General features: G+C 38.0%; 1 protein-coding gene across 2 annotated transcripts in view; it reads left to right on the plus strand.

Moving 5' to 3' along the window:
* The window catches only part of SAMD5 (sterile alpha motif domain containing 5), an 85236-nt gene that overhangs the window by 32815 nt on the left and 31663 nt on the right, over positions 1 to 20758 (plus strand). The window contains exon 3 of one of the 2 annotated variants that reach the window (XM_045009695.1): positions 19435 to 19603. The exons of the other annotated variant lie outside the window; for it this stretch is intronic. Coding sequence (XP_044865630.1) covers positions 19435 to 19437 — 3 coding nt within the window. The 3' untranslated portion in view covers positions 19438 to 19603. Of the gene's footprint in view, positions 1 to 19434; positions 19604 to 20758 lie in introns of those variants that run through there. 2 annotated transcript variants of the gene reach the window in all.

Raw genomic sequence — 20758 nt, forward strand, 5'->3', positions numbered from 1 at the left:
ATTGTGTGGCCTGCATTGTGCAGGAGGTCAGACTAGATGATCATAATGGTCCCTTCTGACCTTAAAGTCTATGAGTCTATGAGAGGAACTCCTATAACAGCAAAGATTAAATAAAGATTCAGGATATAGCTAACCACTTGTTGCCTGGATTTAGGATGAAATTTTCATCATAGGCTTGGTATTGCATCATTGTTAGTGTCCATTATGGCTGTTTAAATACTTTGGAAACGTTTGGCCACTGAGTGTACAAAATGGCAACTGTTGGAGACAGAATACTAGATTAGACAGACAGGTCACTAGTCTGAGTTATTGTAAGTCTTCAGTTACTTAAATCTATGGAACTTCTATTGAAGAAAGATACATAAGCAAAATTAGTGAAGAAGAGTTCATTTCTAAAATAAACACTGTTTTATAGGTCTGGTTTTTGCTTGACCACCTGAGGATGGGTTGTTTTGTTTAGTTGTTGAATTAGTGCTACTTATTTTTTGAGGCTCCATCCTCCTCATACCAAACAAAGATGATTGAACACCAATTCTTCAGCAAGTGTGATGTCAGAACATAACTCTCTCATATTTTTTACTCTGATATTTTTTAACACTTTATTTTCTGGTCCCAGTAACAGTACGTGCTGTCTGATTATAGAGATGGCTTACTTGTTACTGTCACAGGGCAACTACACTTGTAATTCCCCCTTATGGCGCACTAAGGGCATCCACTCTTAGGCTTTCGGCTCCTCAGTTATCACCTCTCTTGGGTGGAGACACATCCCTCTCCCTTCTGACCAGGGATTTTCCAGGCTGCACAGTTCCTTGCCTACAGTGAGTTCCCCAGCAAGTCAGACCACCTAAGTAGGCCTGCTTTGCTTTCTCCTCAGAGGCTTGAAACAGTGTATAAGGTATCACACAGCTCTTCCTAAGCAAGCACGTTTATTCTTAAGATAAAAGCATTATAGAGAAAACATATTGAAAACCAATAAAAAAAAATTACACACATGCTATTAAGCTTACCAGAGATCACTCCTAACTCGAACAAGGCCTCTGGCAGGTGATCAGTCCTTCAAACCTCACACAGACATTTTTCTATGATTACAAGTTCATAACACCTTTTGCTCAGAACAAGCACTCCATGAATCTGTGAGTCCCTCCTTTTTACAGTTTGGGTGTCCTGTCTTTTCCTCATATAACAGGTGATTTGTAGACAAAGGTCCCCTCCTCAGGGCGAAGCTTCAAAAGGCTGAGTTCTTGTATAAGCGGAGGGGGTACATTTGCATACACCTCCCTTCCCATAGTTATTTTCCTGACAAGTTAATTCTTGTCTGGAATGTTGTTTCAGATAGTCCTTTGAAGCTCATACCATTTCCCAGAATCATATCTCCAATCCTAGGGATGCTGCATACAATTCCACAATAATACATAAACTTGCACCTTGAATACAGTGAACTCCCAAGATATATAAGGTTTAACTTAATTCAATAAGGTTAGTCCAGGATGTTGCAGGAAATTCTGTCACCTTAAGCTTACAGTATAATAAACTTGAATCAGAAAGGATTAATAATGATGCTAGAACTGTAGGCAGACTTATGAATCTAATTAGTTTCTGACATGTGTCAAACAAGTACTGTCAGGACAAATTTCAGGTCCATGAACATAGTGCTTCTGTCTTGTGCTTTATGTTTTATGCATGGCCTTTGAATATTGCCATTCTGTTGACTTGGGTTTCATTATATCATATTGTTACCCTGTTTCTGGCTGGATATTAGTAGCTGATAGATGGAAAAGATGCACTACATCATAAAGCTCATTCCTGTGTAAGTGAAAAATATACATACCTGTATGATGGGGTGTTTAAACCAGACACTGGAACTGATGGGGTTAAGGAGCAATTCTGGGCCCAGATGACTCTGCCCCTCTGAACCTGCACAGCCGGACAGTTTAGAAGGGGGTAGACAAAGTAGGAGGACAGACCTATCCTGAGAGCTCTGACTGCAGAGCTCTTTGCTGCTTGGAAGGGGCTGCCAGTTAAGCTGAAGGTGCAGGTATTGTCTTTTTACTACCTTATGTTAGGCTTTGAGACTTTGGAGAGAGGTGAATGATAGGAAGTAGCCCATGGAGGCAGCCTTGATGCACTCCAGGTTGCTTGATATTATTGCCTCTCATGGAGCCCTGGGTCAGAGCACAGTGGAGTGGAAGGGCCTGGGCTGCCCTACCAACCACTCTTGTGGCAGACAGGGCATAAACCTGCCTTCCACGCAACGCTCTCAGAAGTAAGGGGAGAGTAGAGCTGCTGAAAGTCCTGAGCCGAGGGTGAGCCACCTAGAGAAGTCAGGAAATGAATTAAGGCCACAGGCGCTGGCTTTCTCCTTGCCCCAGAGGTGCTCAACCCATGCCCCGTCCCAGGCACAAAGGCCCCAACTCCATCCCTGGTGTCACTAAGGATGAATTTGACCAAATCTGTTTTTAATTATCACAGACAGTCCTTTGAATTTGAATTGGTGTATCAAACGCACAGGATGTCATTCATAAATAGTATACTTTGAGATACTGAAAGACAACTAAATTATTGATCGTTATACAGTATTAAGATAATTTGTCAGCAGGATAATTTCAGCTCTGGAAAGGAAAGTGAATGCAGAAAGAAGAGTAGTTAACAATATTGGCAAAATTCTCCTGCTCAGAAACTTGCTGTTGCTAATACTTGTCTAGAGAGAGCACAAACTTTTTAGTTATGAAATAATTATGGAGATACAGCAGTTTGGTTGTTGGTTGGTTTGCACAGCAGATTGTGCTGGATGAGTCAATACTACTAATATTGTGTTGATTTCTCTGTTCACACTACACTTCTTATGTAGTACAGGAAGGACGGAAAACAAACAAACAAACCCTTAAAGTTCCTACTGCTCTGTACAGCAGGAACATCTGTTGGAGTCATGAACTGCTTACTGACTGCATTTTGTAGCAGGGCAAAGGCAGATGATCATCCTCTTCTTAATTAGCTTGTCAAGTGTCACTGCAGTTTCAGTTAAGAAAAAGAGGTAGGGATGATTTTACTTTCAAAACAGCAAAAATAGCTGCTCAGATGTTCTTTTCACAGTTTAAGTAGGGTGACCTGTTTATTTGGTCTAACTTAATTTTATCCTGCTTAGTGCTTTCTAGTTAAGTTTTATATTAACAGCAGTTTCATGCCAGTCTGTTCAGCAATCACGTCTTACGTTTAATGACTGTTGTTTTTATCCCGCTGGTAATAATGGATGTGAGTAAGGGCACAACATTTCACTCTGGATAGAATGTCGTAATATTTGAGTTTTTCAAATTTTTTCCTGTATGTCTCCTACCTGAATTTCATCCATCTGACAGATTTTTGTCTAAATTTAGACTGTATCCAGGCTGCATGTCCTCAGTGGCCATTCTAATGCAAGTTATGCAACTAGATGAATCATAATTAATATTTTTTTAATTTGTGACTCTTTTTATCCAAATGTGAAATGATCAAATGTTGTCTGAATCTGTTATCTGAAATTCAGCTCGCTGTAGAAGTTACCCTTTGTAACTCTGGTCTTCAGAGTTTGTGATTAGGCTGGGAAGCTCCAAGGTGCATAAATAATTTTCACTTTTGTGTTTAACACAGGTGTTTACAGCATTCAACTACCAAGTGGATTAAAACAGGAAGCGTAGGAGCATAATGTATTATAATGATTCTAAGCTGCTCATGGGGTTTGTAGAGCTAACAATATAAAACACTAATGATCTGAAAGGCAAGACAAAGTGTCTCTATAGTAGCACTGCTTCTCTACTGTAGTTGGAAGTTTCACTGAATCCTTCTGATCTGCTGAATGTTGGTAAATTTGCAGTATGCAAACTGCTCTCTCCTTTTACCACCAAGTCTCTCAATTCCCCCATCTCCCTCTCCTCTAAGTGACAGATTGTGAGATAGCAACAATTTGATGTTTTTATAGAAAATAAGTCAGACATTTGTAATGATCACTACCACTGTTCGCTAACATTTAAATTAGAGCTGTCAATTAATGGCAGTTAACTCGTGCGATTAACTCAAAAAAAGTAATCATGATTAAAAAAATTAATCGTGAATTAATCGCAGTTTTAATTACACTGTTAATAGAATATCAATTAAAATTTGTTAAATATTTTGGATGTTTTTCTACATTTTCATATATATTGTATTGTGTTGTAATTGAAATCAAAGTGCATATTATTTTTATTACAAATATTTGCATTTGTAAAAATGATAAAAGAAATAGTATTTTTCAATTCACCTCATACAAATACTGTAATGCAATCTTTTTGTTGTGAAAGTGCAACTTACGAATGTAGATTATTCTTTTTTGTTATATAACTGCATTCAAAAACAAAACAATGTAAAACTTCAGAGTCTACAGGTTCACTCAGTCCTACTTCTTGTTCAACCACTCACTCAGACAACCAAGTTTGCTTACATTTACAGGAGATAATGCTGCCCTCTTCTTATTTACAATGCCACCAGAAAGTGAGAACAGGCATTTGCATGGCACTGTAGCTGGCGTTGTAAGGTATTTAGGTGCCAGATATGCCAAACATTGGTATGCTCCTTCATGCTTTGGCCACCATTCCAGAGGACATGTTTCCATGCTGATGACGTACGTTAAAAAAAATGTGTTAATTAAATTTGTGACTGAACTCCTTGGGGGAGAATTGTATGTCCCCTGCTCTGTTTTACCTGCATTCTGATGCAGTTCTGTCACCTTCTCTAGCATTGCATTTGGCTCATTTTATCCCTCTTTATTTCTTTTAAATTAATAGCAACAGCAACACCTTGATCACTTTTCAAAACAAAGTTGTTTCTTTTGGTTGTATGGATCCTATTATAAATTGTAATGTATAATAAATACTTTTTTATAAGAGGAAATGTCGCAAAATGGAATTACTAGGGCCCATAAGGAATTCCAGTAACACATTATTTACATTAGGATTCTTTCTTTAATTATTGTTCATCTAGTCATATTAATATCCCCTCCTCTGTTTTCTGTCTAATCAAATTTTTCATTTTTCTGCCCTAAAACGTGTCCTATAATATAGCCATTAGTCCTGTATGTATATGTGCATAGACTTGCAAAAATAGTCCAAGCCACATCCCAGCATGTGTGTAGAAAGATGATTGCATGCAAGAATGAAGGTGCTTCCCGAGTTATTTTTTCTCAGTTTACTGGTTACAACTCTATTGCTTTCAACAGGGTTTGTGAGTAATTTGTCTATTTTTACTTATTTCCTAAATTTGTTGCATCAGTAGCACACTGATGTTAAAACAAAAGATGAGATTATATATAAAAAGTTACAAAATTGGGGCTTGGAGTTATGGCAAGAATAAATTTTTGTGCCCATTTAAAAGTCTTCAAAATTTATTAAAAGGGAATTCACACAATAAAGACCATATATGTGAAATAATTGCAACTGGCATGAATTGTCTTGTAATTGTAGCTAAAAATAAAGGTCTACCTTATTAGTGTGGTATATTAATTGTACATGAGTAGGAATGTAACTTGTCTGTAAGGCATGGTATTAGGTACAACTTCAGTGATTGGCCTAAAAAAACCCCCCAAAAAACAACAAAAAAAACCTGCATGCAAATTTATGGGGTCTTCTGTAAGTACTTTGATCAGCCCCAGGCCCTCATGGTCAATTAGTTCTAGGACGAGTTCAGTACTGAAGGTTTTAACTTGTACATTTATTATTAGTTTAGTTTCACCACTCGTTGAAAAGTGGAAACATTATTTTACTGTATGAGCAATAAGCTTCACCAGCACATCTTCCATCAGAGGAACCTGGTGGATAAGTGATGAGTGTAGACCAGGAGTGATAAGGGTGGAAAAGTGATGAAAGGCAGAGTAATTTATTACAATCAATTAAATTTGTTCCTTTGGTTCTGGGAACAGGTGTAATAAATCATTAGTTGCTGAGAACATACCACAAATGAGGACAAAGACAATATATTAAGTGGAGAAAAGCAGGGCAAACTTTAACACAGTCCCAAATATAAACAAACAGGACATAGGCAGATAGTCATTCTATAAACAAAATATTACCTGCTCTGTGAAGACTGGAAAAAAATCTCTGGGTTCCTAAAGTCCCATGACACGGCAAGTACAGATTGCTATGAGTAACTAAGTACATTTTTGTGTCTAGAAATTTTGTTGACACACAGGTAGATTCTTCAGCATCTGTACTTGATGAATGAACTTCTCTTTTGCTCTCCAGATGTTATCTTCATCTGTTAGGTTCCTTGCATAGGATTAAGCCTATAACCTGCAAGTCCGAATTATCTGACAAATTTTTACTGCATGCTAACTGAATATTCCCTTGCTAAGCTCAGTTTGGGTTAGCTACTATCAGAGGTGACAGGAGTCCCACTTACTCTAGTATGGTTAACAGAAATGCTCCAAAACTCATTGGCTCACCCAGATGACAGATGTCTGTTCCTAAATCTGAGTTGCACTTCACCATGCCAGGAAAAACCTAGGCCATCACATGGAATGTCTCCATACCCTAAACTCTCTTCAAACTTCGTACTCTCCTTTTGATCCTGATCTACTGCACTATGACGGCTAGTGGAACCTCTTCAGCCTTGTGTGTTGAAGTGTGAGCCTTGGTTCATGAGTACCTGCATGTCCTAGTCCCTTCCTTCACCAATGCATCTGTCCTCATATTTGAAACTAAATCTCTGCAGCTTACAGGTGAAATTTACCTTGGAGTGGAAAGCCTGCTCAGAGCCTTTTACCCTACCTAAGCTCCATTCAAATGTGTAACACAGAGTTTAACTGGTGCATAGGACCTTCTGTGTGTGCTCTCCACTGGGGTGAATTTCATCTGAAAGAAAAAAAATTACAGCAGCAAAAAGAGCATTTTAAGTAGCACATCAGAAGCAGGAGCTGTTTCCTTTGATAGTTTTCTTTCCAAGCTACAAGATGTTCAAATTGACTGCCTTTCTGGACAGTACAGAATTTTTTTTCCAGATATTACACCCTTTAAATCATTTCCCTAAGGTCTTTATCAAAAGAGGCTCCAGTCCTACATGTGCCAGTTTTGCAATTTGTTGGCATCAGGCTTTTTGTTTGTTAGAGATATTTTTTGTCCCCTGAAGGAGAATGATCTGTCTGAGAAGCAGGACCCCTTTCTTCAACCTGTTCTGCTGGAGTCAGATTTTCATACATACCACCAGTCTGATGGAGAAACCCTTTCCTGCGCAGGTGGCTCTGGCTGAGGACAGCTCAGACTTAGGCCTTCCAGCCTTCGATCTGTTTACATAGACTGGTATATCTGGAGATGGTGCCCACCACCGGATCCTCAAGTCTCACTGAGTAGGCGTGGGGAAGATGACAGATAATAGCCCCATATGAATTCTCCAGTCATTGTTACACCTATCTGCATAGCATGTTATGCTCTCTCCCCATAGTAGCAACCTGAACAACTCTTATCTTTCCTTGAAGCCCCCTTTGTATTACGCTCATTCTCTTTTACCTCATCTTCGATTGTCTCATAAGACATCAGTGTAAACTAATACATAACCCACTTATATCTCCTTCTTACTCTATGTAATCATCCTGTTTCTTGAAACCCAGATATCCAGAAGCCAGCCACGTTTGGCTGTCTCTTCTGGGCCATTTGGCTCTCCTCTGAGCTGCTCAGCCAGTGCTTGTCTGCTGCAGCATAAGATAGGAAATGTAATCTCTCATTAGTAACCTGTCAAGTAGATACAGAATCCTGAGGGTTCTCTCATTAGTCTCCCTCTGTGCCCTGAAATAAGATGATTTTCTTCATAGTGGAAAAATATCAGCTATGAAGACCTAACACATGAAATAGGTCACCTCTTGATGATGAATTCAAGACATATGATATGTCACATGGTCGAAGGAATGTAATAGTGATAAATGGATGGTGGTAAATTTCTGTATTAAATATATGAAATCTTCAGAATGGGAGACCCTAACATTAACTCCTCAAAGCCACATATGTGAAAATGCAAAGCATTTTTTGGGGAAAGGGTTAAAATAAAACCTTGAAAACATCAAAAATAGACATTGGTATTTATTTTTACTATATCCTAAATGTGCCTTACAATAAATACCAATTCAGTTTTTATTAGAGAAATTACAACCCCAACAACTAGGAGCACTTAAAGAACTGAATAGACAAAAATGATAATTCTAGCGATGGGGGAAGCAGCAAAAATAGCAAATATAAGTGCAGGAATAGTGGCTAACATATAATTTGTGTGTGACTTTTTAAAAAATTGGACATCCTGTAAAACTTTTAAGTGCCGCGTGTTTAGAGCAGGAAAATAGGAGTTGTATATCTACCAAATGAAATACAAGTCCCATGCACTGCGTAAGTCCTCACTTGCACCCACGTGCATAGTAGGACTTAAGGGTGCATGGGACTCGTGCTGGCTCTCTAAATAAGACTGGCTTTCATCCACTGCATACACCCGGCGTGTTTTCTGCCCACCCACTCCCTGCCTGGCAATAGCGGTCTTTACAAGCCGGTTGTGCCTCAGACATAAAGGTAACAGGGAGGATGGAAGGAAGAAACTGAGGAGGACAGTGAAAAGTAGCTAAGCAGGGGAAGGTTGTGAAAGCCCTAAGGAAAAGCGTGTGCTACATTTTAGCTTTGCTCTAATTAGCTGTTAAGTGAGAGAAATTAATGCAGGTTTGGTCTTTTTTTATTGGTAACTAAAAATAACTAAGTTTAAAGCCATATTGTTCCACTTATATAGAAAATCTGACTTAGTAAATGGAATTGTGGTGCTTGATGATGACTGTATTATGTATGTGCCTGGAGGCCCCAGCTGAGACCATGGCCCATTTTGCTAGGCACCATACAAATGCATAGTAAGAACTTTGTCTTGCCTATTTAGACTATGTGTCATAGGTGCTGGAACTAGCACCCCGTGGCTTGAAGTGGTTTCCATCAGATACAGGGTTAACAGTTTGGTTCAATGGCTCTCAGCACCCCCACTATACAAATTATTCCAGCCCCCCTGCAAAGTGTGGGAGAGGCACAAAAGTGAAAAGTGATTGAGCTGGGAATAGAACCCAAACCTCCTTCCTGCCTTCTAGTCACGTAGCTTATGTGCCAGATTGTGCTGCCTCTCTATGAAGCTTATAGAGCTAATTCATATGCGCTGTTAACCCCTCTCCCATTTGAACAGTGCTGCAATTCCTTTCTGATAATTTTGTTTTATTTTTTGGCCTTTCCTAATGGGCCAGTCTCCTGGATAGGTTGCCAGGATGTACAGCCAGCATTTGGGGTCTTCTGGGGCTTGCAGCCTATCAAGTCACATAATGTTTATCTTGCTTGGATCCTATTGAAGCACTATAGGAAGAGAGAGATGTTTTCTGCCCTGGTCTGCACAAAATTAACTAGTCATATGCATTGCGTAGTGAGCTGACTGATGTTCCTTCCATTCCCATTTACTTAATATTGTAATAAATATAATAAAAAAAAATCTAATATATACAGATATCTCATAGAGCTGGAAGGGACCTTGAAAGGTCATCAAGTCTAGTCCCCTGCCTTCACCAGCAGGACCAAGTACTGTCCCTGATATTTCCCCACCACCATCTCTAAATGGCTCTCCCTCAAGTATTGAACTCACAACCCTGGGTTTAGCAGGTCAATGCTAAAACCACTGAGCTATCCCTCATATATGCTATATTTTCTCTTATCACGAACAAAGCCACTATTCTCATTTTATGTTCACAAAATTTTGGAGCAAAGCTGAATGTATTTTTAGTGATAGTGCAATATAAACATTATAAGAGCATTTATGTTAATTATGCTTTTTTATTTATGTTTTCAGGTAGGCAGAGGTTTATTAGTGCTTCCCCAGACAAAGATGGAAATGCTGTAGAACATAATTATAAGCTGTTCTGCTTGAGTTCTTGTCTGTGGTTTTGGCATTTGTTTTAGATAAACACTGTGGTTTTTTTTTAACTACTCTAGTGCCCAAAACCTGTGGTTTCAAGTTAGTATTTAGTGTTCCAGCAGTTGGATTTCATGGGATTTGAGAGAGGGCTAGTCCAGAGTTAATTAGGTTCCTGGCTTTTAAGACCAATCATATTTCTGAAGCAGAAAAATATACGCAAATTGTCCAAATTAATATTTTCTTTGGCTGAATAAAGAGGTTTTTTTCTTTTAGGGGAATTGAAGATAATTTTAGAAATAAATTGTACTCTGTAAAAAATGTGCCTTTTTCATGAGGTGGGATTTCTGTTGTTGCAAGGTTTTGGATTTTTTAAAAAAATAATTATTTCAGGAGTTATCCCCTAAAGGCTGCTAGAGTACTTTTTCACATCACACATACTCATTTCTATTCCACTGATGGAGTAGAATCTTGTAAGTCAGGGCTTTAATATTTTAGTGGCAAACAGATTGAAAGATTCTAATGTATTTAATAATACCTAACTTTTATGTAGTGCTTTTTTACCAGTAGATCTCAAAGCACTTTACAAAGGCGGTCAGCATCATTTTACAGATGGGGAAACTGGGGCACAGAGGAGAGATGTGATTTGCTCAAAGTCATCTAGCAGCCAGTGGCAGAGCTGGAAAAAGAACCCAGTCTCCTGAGTCCCAATTCAGTGCTGTATCCACTAGGCAATGCTGCCTCCAGCAGCTAGGTTTTTGATTAAAATTATACTAATAACTGGTAGTACCTGAAATGGTAATAGTTAGCACCAAGGTTGTCTCTCTTCATGTTCAGAGTGCTTTGCAAACATTAATTATTTTAATTATCTGCAAGGTTAATATAATTATCTACAAGGTTATATTTTATTATACATTATAAGTATCATTAATATGCTTAATTACCTACAATGTTAATATAACTTTCAAATTCATCCAGAGATCAAGCTGTCCTTCCCCAACCACAACAAAGACATTAATGTTATGATTTGAAAAATATGAATAAAATCATGATGGAGTGGGAAAGTAATTTCACTCGGCAGCAAATGTAGACGATTATATACATACATACACATAACATTAAGGTTTGTCAGAGCTTTGCTAACTTGTGAAAGAAATGTACTTATTCTGAGAACAACCTTAGGCCCTGCTCCTTGCAAATACTTAATGATATGTGTATCGCTGTTTAAATGCATGGTCCCCTTTGACTTCGTCTGCTCACATGAGCAAAGTTACATGTGTTTAGTTACATGTGTTTGGAGAAGGAGGCCCTCGGTTAAGTGCCTTTTGTGACACTTGCAAATAGCTGGATCATTGCCCTGGATGAGGGCTCCTGGAAGAAAGAAAGCTCAGTGAAATTCCCTGAAGCCACCTATGAGAGCTGAACCACCACGAGCTCGCAAACCACTAAAAGTATAGCTCTATCTATGCAGAGGCTGTAAGACTCTGCATCAGTTGTGGTATTGGTTATCTTAGGGCTGGTGTACTCTACCATTTAAGACAATGTAACTTAGGTCACGTAGGGGTGTGAAAAAGACACATACCCCCAGTGATGTAAGTTACATCTACCTAAGCACTGTCCACACCAGTGCTCTGTCAGTGGGCGACACTCCCCCACCAACATAGCTTCCACTTCTCGTGGAGGTGAAGTAATTATGCCAACGGAAGAGTGCTCTTTCTAGAACTTGCTTTTTTGGGGACAATTTTTTTTATTTATATAAATGTCAATTTTTTTTAATGTTGGAAACAAATGGCTTAAAGTCTACATTTAGATTTGTTTTTTACTTTCCAGCTAGTTTTGCCAAAAGCCATTTCACTGGAACATTAGGAAGGAAATAAACTTTTAAACTTAATTTAAGACCGGAAGAGTCTTTTATGAACATATTTTTGTATCACGCTTTTTGTAAAAATGACATTATTTCAAAAATGAAATGCTTTTAAAAATACATATAGGATAAAATAGTGTATTACTGGGGCCAAATGTCAGGAATTTCATTGTTCTTTATATTTGTTCTATTGGTTCTACACGTTTAATATTTTTTGTAACCAGTTTAAATACTAATGGCTTAATTCAGTAAAATCTTTTAACAGTGCTGAAATCTGCCCAAGCCCTGAAAAATCATTTCAGGGCTTGTGCAACAATGCAAGTGCTTATATAATATTGCTTCGGGTTCCACAGTTTTATTTTAATACATTCCTGAAAGTATTTCTCTGTATGAGAGTTTCTTCTGTGGAAAATAGAATAGATGGACCTATAATTGAAAAAGTGATTCATTCATGCTTTACAGGCAGTTTTTTACTGAAATGTTTAAAAATGCTATTGCTGCCCTAGGGCCAGATGGGGATACCATTATTCCTCCTAAGTATCACCTCATTCCACAATTACTTCTGTTGACTTCAGTGGGCCTTCCAGTGGAGTAAATAACTATTCAGCAAGAATGGGAGGGGCCCTCAGTGGGTAATTGAAATGTGTACAGGTGAGAAGCAGAGTCACAGTTTATTTTGAATATAGACTTAGTTTGTACTATCTTTACCCAATGTTATGGCTGAAAATTTTAATTCCTGCTCACCAAGAAATCGTTCCTGTGTCAGTGGCAATTCTAGTCCCTCCCTTCTTGGAAAGAACCTCTGTGTTGCAGACAACAGACACAACTACTATAAAAATAACATACTTGGGACAGCTGCAACTAGAACATCAGACATTCAGATTCCAAAACACACAATAGACAGTGATCATATGAACTAAAGGAAAGCTCCTTTAGCTGGAGAATTAGTGGGTCCCTTAGCCTTCTGCTGGGATATCAACTAGAGGTCAACGTCACTCACTTATACACACAAACCAAATATACTACATCCTATGAACAGAGAGGATCAGACTCAGCAAAGCTGGTAAAGAGTTACACTCCTGCTCCAGCTAAGCTAATTGTACCCCAGTACAGATTTACTCCTACAGGCCTTGTCTTCACCAAGCAAAAAGGTGTATTTTTAACACGTTAGTTAATGCATTAAAATCTTAGTGTACACAAGGAAATTTGTAGTTTTAATATGTGTTAACTAGTCAAGGTAAATCCTACACTCCTCCACAGGTGTCAATTTGACCAGCTTACCGTGTGTTAAAAGTTCCGTGCCTTGTCTACATTAGATTTTTAAAATGTGTTAGTAACATGTTCCAACACACCTTTAAATTCTAGTCTAGACAAGGCCATAGTGGAGCGACTGGATCCGCAGGATTCCTAACCACCCTGACCATGTCTACTTCTAGGTTATTGCTGCCTACTTGTTCCTTACACCATTTTCTGCCCCCTTGCCACTCTGATAATGAAGTTACATCTGTTTTGTTCCAGTGGAATACAGGGTGACTGGTCCCTTTAAGGGGAGATGGGGGCTAGCTGCACCCTGTACCATCATTATCTGCTTCCCAGCCTAAGTAGTGGGACTATGGAGAGTCAAGTGATAGCTGATAGACACCTGGCCTTATTAGAGGGCTGAGAGGGATCATTCTGGCAGTTGTAACCCCAGTGAGCGGGAAGGCTGCTGTGAAAGACCCTGGGCTAGGGGCTGAGAATGGTACTCCAGGGAAAACGGACTGAGGGGGCCCAAGTACTCTATACTGGAGCAGAGAAAACTCAGATAGCCAACAAAGGGGCTGGGTATAGGGCCCAGAGAGTGAGCTTAAGAGAAGCCCCAAAGGGCAGAGAAACCTGTTTTGCTTGTTTGGGACTTTTTTGCTACCCTGGAAGGAGTTATGTTGGTCTGTGACTAGGCTAAGCCACATCTCCAGCACAGACCAGTGTGAGGAGAACTAAGGAGACACCTCAGGGTAGGGAACTGAGGCAGTGTGTGCCTGCAGTGCCACGCTTGGCCAGCAGGGGGCACTACAGGGCAGCCATGTCCCGTGACAACCACACATTGACAATCATTTTTGCATTGCATATTTGTATACCTTACTATATATGTGCAATATAGCTGAGTTATGGTTACTGTGAAAACCATAACTTTTGTCCATATAAATTCTAAGCTTTAGGTTGCTTTAATGTTGTTTGCTATTAATTTCCTTTATCTTTCTTTTAAAAGAGAGAGAAAGAAATGTTCTTGCTTTTATTTGAATGTGTGAATCTCACTTCATGTTTTTATTTTAAGGTTTGCCTTTAAGATTATACATTGAAATAAATCCAGTAGCCTTAGACTGACCTGTGAACTTAAGCATGTTAAAAATAAGCAGATTTAAGAAGTCTCTTACAGTACAACATTTTCAAACCCTCATAACTTTCTTTGTATACCAGTATAAAAGGCACCTTTCTCCTTTGGACCTAGTCCTGGAAACAATTAGCACATTCTTATTGTTATGCACATGAGAAGTCCCATTAAAGTAAAGTTTAGAGGATTGGGGCCTAAGTGTGTTGCAAGTCTGAAGTATTAAAAATAACTCATTTGTTAATTATCCATGTGTGGGAGCAGCATCTGGAAAATATGAAGTGTGAAAAACTCCATTTTCCCCACAGTCTTATAACTCGAAACATCCCAAAAGAATTTTACTGAACTAACAGAAGAAAATGTATCTTCAACCCAAATGATAATTTTTCCAGAAAGCTGTAGGAGCCTAAAAAACAGGAGATAAGAATAAAACTGCCTCCTCAACCATAACTATAGAGTCAGTCCTATAATGATACTTGATAAAGTTGGGAAGTTAATTATGGCATGTCAAACTCCATCCCTAACTCACACTGTTGAATAAAAGGAAAAGGAATAAGTGGTAGAACATCCTGAGTTGGAGCGGGAACATCAGCCTTAATTCTAATGTCTTAGCTTCTTTATTTATTTAACATAGTGTAGTTTTCTTTGTACTTCAAAATTTGTTTTTATTGTAAAAACCTTCATAGCTGGAGCCTAAGTCTGCACAGGAATGTGGATATTTCATGTTTCCACCTTCATCCCACCATGACCCTTTCTAGCCTAAATTTTAATCATCTGTGTGGAGTGATGGTCCTGCAAAGACAGATGATGCCATGGTTACTGCTCTTGCACACACATATTTCCCCAGCAGTGTGGCCAACAGAAGCATCCTTAAGTTGAAACTAACCAGAGCTTATTTTAAAGCGTCTGGGCCTGTGAAAGAAAATGAAGAGGCATGAAAGTGTGACTAGCCGTACATTTTACTCTACATGCTGTGATCTTGGATAAGGTGAACAGAGGGAAGGAGAGCAGATGATATGCATAGTGGAGAGTTAGAACTAAAGAAATCTCAAGGGGGAGGGAGAGGAAAAACATAAACAAAATAATTTCAGCAAACCCCAAAGGACCCAAACTACATTTTGAGGGAGAGAATTGTATCTTAAAAAAGACCATATTGCTTAATTTTAATTTTATGCTGAAGAATGTTTATTTTGTGACTAGTCTAAACAGTAGCAATAGTTAATTGAATAATTAATTGAAAGGAACTTGGAAATAAAACCTCTCTTCTTCAAATGTTTGAATACTGTCTCTCTCCCCCCCACACACTGTTTGATAAATGGACAAGGGGGGAAAAAAATCTTCTCCCCACAAAAAGAGAAATTAAAACACTCCGTGGAAGACCACAGAATGTTTTATTTACCCCCGAGACTGGAATGGAATTAAACATATCAGAGGCTTATGACAGTGAATTTTGCATAATTTTTCACCAAGCTGATGATGTATCTGGAATGCATGAATTAGGGAGTGATTGATTCTGCTAAATTTGCATCTTTGCACCCTTCTGTGCCCATCTTGAACAGCTGTAAAGTTGAATGGATGCTATTATGTTAAATAACCTGTAGCAATCCTGCTTGCGGCTTACTAGCTGTATTTAGTGCATCCTCTACTAGCTAGCTGAAACTGAAGTTTTGCCAGTAAATCATATTCTGATGGCCCTAAACCAAATAGCAGCTGCTATAAAGGCCATTTTGTAATCAGTGGGTAAAATGTGCTTATAATTTGGCTGGTTGGAACTTTTAAGTAGGAAATCAAATCACCCAACCCTTTTTATAGAGCTTTTCTGGGGTGGAATGCATCAGTTTCTTAATGGTTGGTGTTTACAGATCAGATTAGATTTTGCTTTAGTACTCCAAAAGAAAAGAACAAACTTTTAAGAGGGAGGAATAAGCTGATTTGCATTGTTGAAATAAATTATGTGCCAAAGAAACAATTTTAAGCCGGAGCTTGAATATGTAATAACAAAGTATTAAAATATTATATTGTTCTATGGGCATAAGTGTTAATTTTTTTTAATTTAAAAAGACAAACCCTGAACAATTTTAAATGTGATCATAGATTTTCCCTTCAGAATGCCCTACAGGCAGTGTGCATTTGTGTAATTAAGGGAGAGCCTATAACTAAGGCATTAAAAAACAACAGAGCCCATAATATCAGATCTGAGACCACCTTTGTTTCTGACATGAATTATGAATGCCAAAATGTAAAGTTATTGCATAAAAATCTCAAATCATTTCTACTCCAGTATTTTAATTTCACTTGCATTGTTTTTATAAATGAGTTTTCACTGTGGGAGTGCAAGCAAACACCTGAACTGTGTTACACAAAGATATTTGTGCACAATACTGCTCAAAAATATCAGGAAAAACATGATAGTCCTTAAAGAACAGTTCTCAGGAAGTGTTCAGGAGCAGGGCCTTGACTTTGGAGAAAGAGAAAATGTGCTTTACAACTTGGTAGTTGGAGGACAAAAGAGAGCATTACATATTTTCAACTGTGTTTTTTCTTGGAAAACCTCCACCTTTTCCTTTAGATTGCTATGCCGCCTCGTATGGTAGCTTTGAATATCCAGACATAGCCCCCATTCCCTGTAAATTAATGGGAGCTGTGTGTTTCTGCATCCAAAGCTGGAATTTGGCCCATAAACCACTTCAGTAACAAAACAGGACAATCCACTGGCTTTCACCTTGCTTAAGACCTTATCTTTTTCTTTAAAGTGAGGAAATTTTACATTCTCTGGACAACTTAGTTGCAATGGCATTGAATGCTTTTTTTATTTTAGTGATGTCATGAAAGAGTACTGTATGTTCCAAATCCTCCCAAGTAAGTGTGATAGTATGTCCTGTGCCATTAGATCTTTTCTTGGGGTCCTCTGGTAAGCTGATACAAGTTAGATTGGAGTGTCTGCTTCTGTTTTTATAGATCACCATCTTGGTGTTTTAACTGATCAAGTTTTATAGCATTATTATAAAGGAGCTTTTCCTTTTGGTTGTTCTAATTTGGTTTTTCAACTCTTCATTCTTTATATTTAATAGATTAATTATAATTTTCTTAATGAAGTGGAGATTATTATATTGGTTCATATAGGTGTCTGTCCTTTATTTGCTGTCTCTGAAGACTTTCTTCAGGATCATAGGTTTAATAATGCATAGCTTAGCAAGCCAGATCTCTGCTTCAGTGGATATACTAAACAGCCCTTTAGCAAAATGCTGTCAATGAGCTGATATAATCCTTATATGCAAATGTATTCAGAAATCTTGAAATGCTTGTTCTTACCATTATATTGGCCAAAATTAATTCAGGAGATCTATTTATTTACTTTTTAAAAAAAAATAATTTTAGTGTGAAAACAAAAAATGTGGTTGAAATTGAAACCATCACTAAAAAGAACAGTGCACTTTTGAACATGATGTTGCAGTTGCATATGCTGCTCTTAAAATGCTAAAAATATATAAAGCCTTCACTACTCTAATCCCCCTCTTTCACATGCATACAAAAATATCTCTAGCCAAGAAAAGCTAGTTGAGCTTTCAGTAACATATATTTTCCTGCTTTTGTGAAGTACACACTGTACTAAAAATTCTAAGCCACAACTTTGATATAAAGGGCCATTTCATGTAAAAGGAAAGTAATTTGAATGTCTGGCCAAGCCGTAGTAAAAGGAGTATGTAACATGTACTTGTGTACTTAAAACTGTATGTATTTAAAAAATAATTCAAAACTCTATTGTAAGTTGCACAAATAGCCCAGAACAGAGATACTCATGAGAGCTACACACACCTATTAAATAAATTATTACAAAAGGCAAATTCATCAAACTAATAGACCTATTAAATGGATGGAATTTCAGGAGAGAATCTATGTATTTGACAGCTCTTTACTGCGTAGAGCATTTTGAAATAGTTACTTACACAACACTCTACATGGTGTGTTATACATTAAAGTATTTAAAAAAAAACAAACTATAAAATGTTATGCTCTTAGTTTACTGCTTGTCAAAATGTGCTGCTTTGCACATAGCTTCCTTTAAGATTTCTGAACCTTGCCAGGTTACTTTAAGATTTTGTTGATACTAATTAATAGGGAGACTTACAATTTAATTAGTATTACATTTCATTTCATGTTGCATTACAATGGTTTGCACACTGTGTTGTTAAATAGATCATTCTGGACTTTCTTTTTTTAAATATACCCTTTAGTTTGTTTCAGAGAAGATAAAGAATGCTAATTAAGGAGATGAAAAGCAGAGTTAACTGATTAATATGATAATCCCATGATTTGATTGAGGTCAGCAGTCACTTGGGAATAAACCAAGTGCTGCTAAATCCTGCATTATTTTAATAAGGGCTGACACATTAATATTGAGGTCCAGGTCAGATGGACTGACAATTTTTGTTTATTTTTGTATAAATTGACGTTTAAAACTAACAAAGCTGTCCCTTCCTTTGCTCCAGTATCAATTTAATGAAAATTAATTTACCTGCTTACCAGAAAGTATCCCTTTGTAAGAGAGTGCTGGCATCTCAAAATGAGTGGCATTGGGAAGATTTGGCAATAAAGGTGAACATGCATACATTTCGCCAAGAAAAAAGAGAAATGCAGTGTCCTACATTTACCAATAGCTTTTCCTGTTGACAATATCTTGTTCCCACCGAATTCATGTCAAAAGTCGCTTTATTTTCAGGAGGAGAAAGAGTGGGCCCTTGGGTTGGTGGAGCAGCAGGCTTCTTGGCTATTTTAAAAGCCAAGGTCTTGAGCAAACCATGTTGCTCTGCTTTCCTTGCTGGTGGAAGCTATTATGCAGAAGTGGCCTTCATCTTGATAGGATGTGGCGGGGAGGGGTGTCACCTTGCACAACATTGCATTGTACTACTTCCTGATAGCCACATAATCCATAGGGTAATGTTCCTGGGAGAGGATGGTTGTCCTGACCAGAGCTGGTCAACATTTGTAAGCTAAAACTTTTTTTCCCACCAAATTTGGGTCAAGGAAAAGATTTTGTTAATTTTTGTTGATATTACCAAATTGTTTCAGTCTGGGAAAAACCCTGAAAAAGTTGAAATGTTTCCTTTTGACATTTTCAAAACAAAACATCTCAACTTTTTCCTTTCAAAATGACTTCATTTCAAAATTTCCTTCAATTTCATTTTTAAAAGAACAGTTAAAGCTCAAAATTGAAGTGAAACGTTTTGTTTTGGCTAGAACTATGGTAAATGTTTCATTTGCACTGAAACACATTTTTTTACCTTATTGCCAGTGAACCAACAAATCAATTATTCACACAGCTCTAGTCCTAACCTCCACATGGAGGATAGCGATTGCAATGGTGGCCAGCTAGAGTGGGAATGATGGCATGAAAAAGAGGAAATGTGGAAAAAACATGACTGACTGCAAATCAGAGAGAGCCATAAAAATGTTAAATGTTATTTAATGTGGTGACAATTTTACTACAGTGTTACACGTAGTCTGCTGAGATCATCTCTGAGGTACTCTGCATGTGTCTTGGGTTCCCAGATTGTTTGCCTCTGATTATGTCTCTCTGTCTTAAAGATATTTTGAAGACCAATATGTTGTGTGTTTTATTTTTAAACCTCTTCCCAATAAACGTTCTCAGGTTTGTTGAGGAGCATGTTCTTTTATGTGCACACTCTATATCAGACATTTATTGCACTCCCTGTATTCGCTTCATTCACACGTTTGAGGAAAGGGAACGTGGAGATAATGAGATGTGGAGCTCTTGACCGCTATGTCACCAGTTCAACTTTGGCCCATGTTGATAGTGAGAGGAAAGTCATTACCGTTAGAGGATTGTTTGATGAACTGTGTGAAAGGAGTATGTGATCTCAGTTTAGTTTTTAGTAGACAAGTCCCACAAAATAGGGGAAATTGCACATGTCCCTTTAAACTAAAAGGATATAACAAACAGAATAATTGATTTGGTCTCCTCTCTGGTGGAGCAGAGTATAGCAAGCTACATCTCTTTAATGAAAAATCTATGAATCCTTGTCCTTTGCACATCTAAAATGCACAGGGATGAGGGCAGGCAGGGAATCAAGTTAAGATGAAACAGGCAGTGTTCTATTACCCTTGATGATGTTTGGCTTGGCAGAGAGTTGCTCGTGTAGACTGATACTGAGGTTTGTTCTGTCCCGTTGTACTCTGTAACTAAGATGTTTTCTTTGGAGGTGATGGAAAAGGGGTCGCCATAGGGCATGTTTGGCGTATTGGGTTTGTACCAACCTTTCCCCATAAGGCCTGATAATGCAAAGTGAAAATAGATTTTAAAATCTTTTAAAAAATAATATGCCCTCTTGTTAAATTTTTTAAAAGTGCAACATTTATAATTCTTAACATGAGTATAGCATTTATACTCTATGTATTATAGACTAGGAAATGGAACAGATGTTGCAACAGATGTCACATTAGGGCTCTGGGGGGGGGAACAGTTACTCAGTTCAGTTCTACCATGAGCTATTGAAGGGAAAAAAATCCTACAAAATGTACGTCGTCTAGGGCCCAGTTAACTAAAAACTTAAATATGGTAGGCTTTGATTTTTGCAGTCACCCAGAGAGCAACAAGT

The sequence above is a fragment of the Mauremys mutica genome, chromosome 3, assembly GCF_020497125.1.
Source record: "Mauremys mutica isolate MM-2020 ecotype Southern chromosome 3, ASM2049712v1, whole genome shotgun sequence".
Taxonomy (NCBI): domain Eukaryota; kingdom Metazoa; phylum Chordata; order Testudines; family Geoemydidae; genus Mauremys; species Mauremys mutica.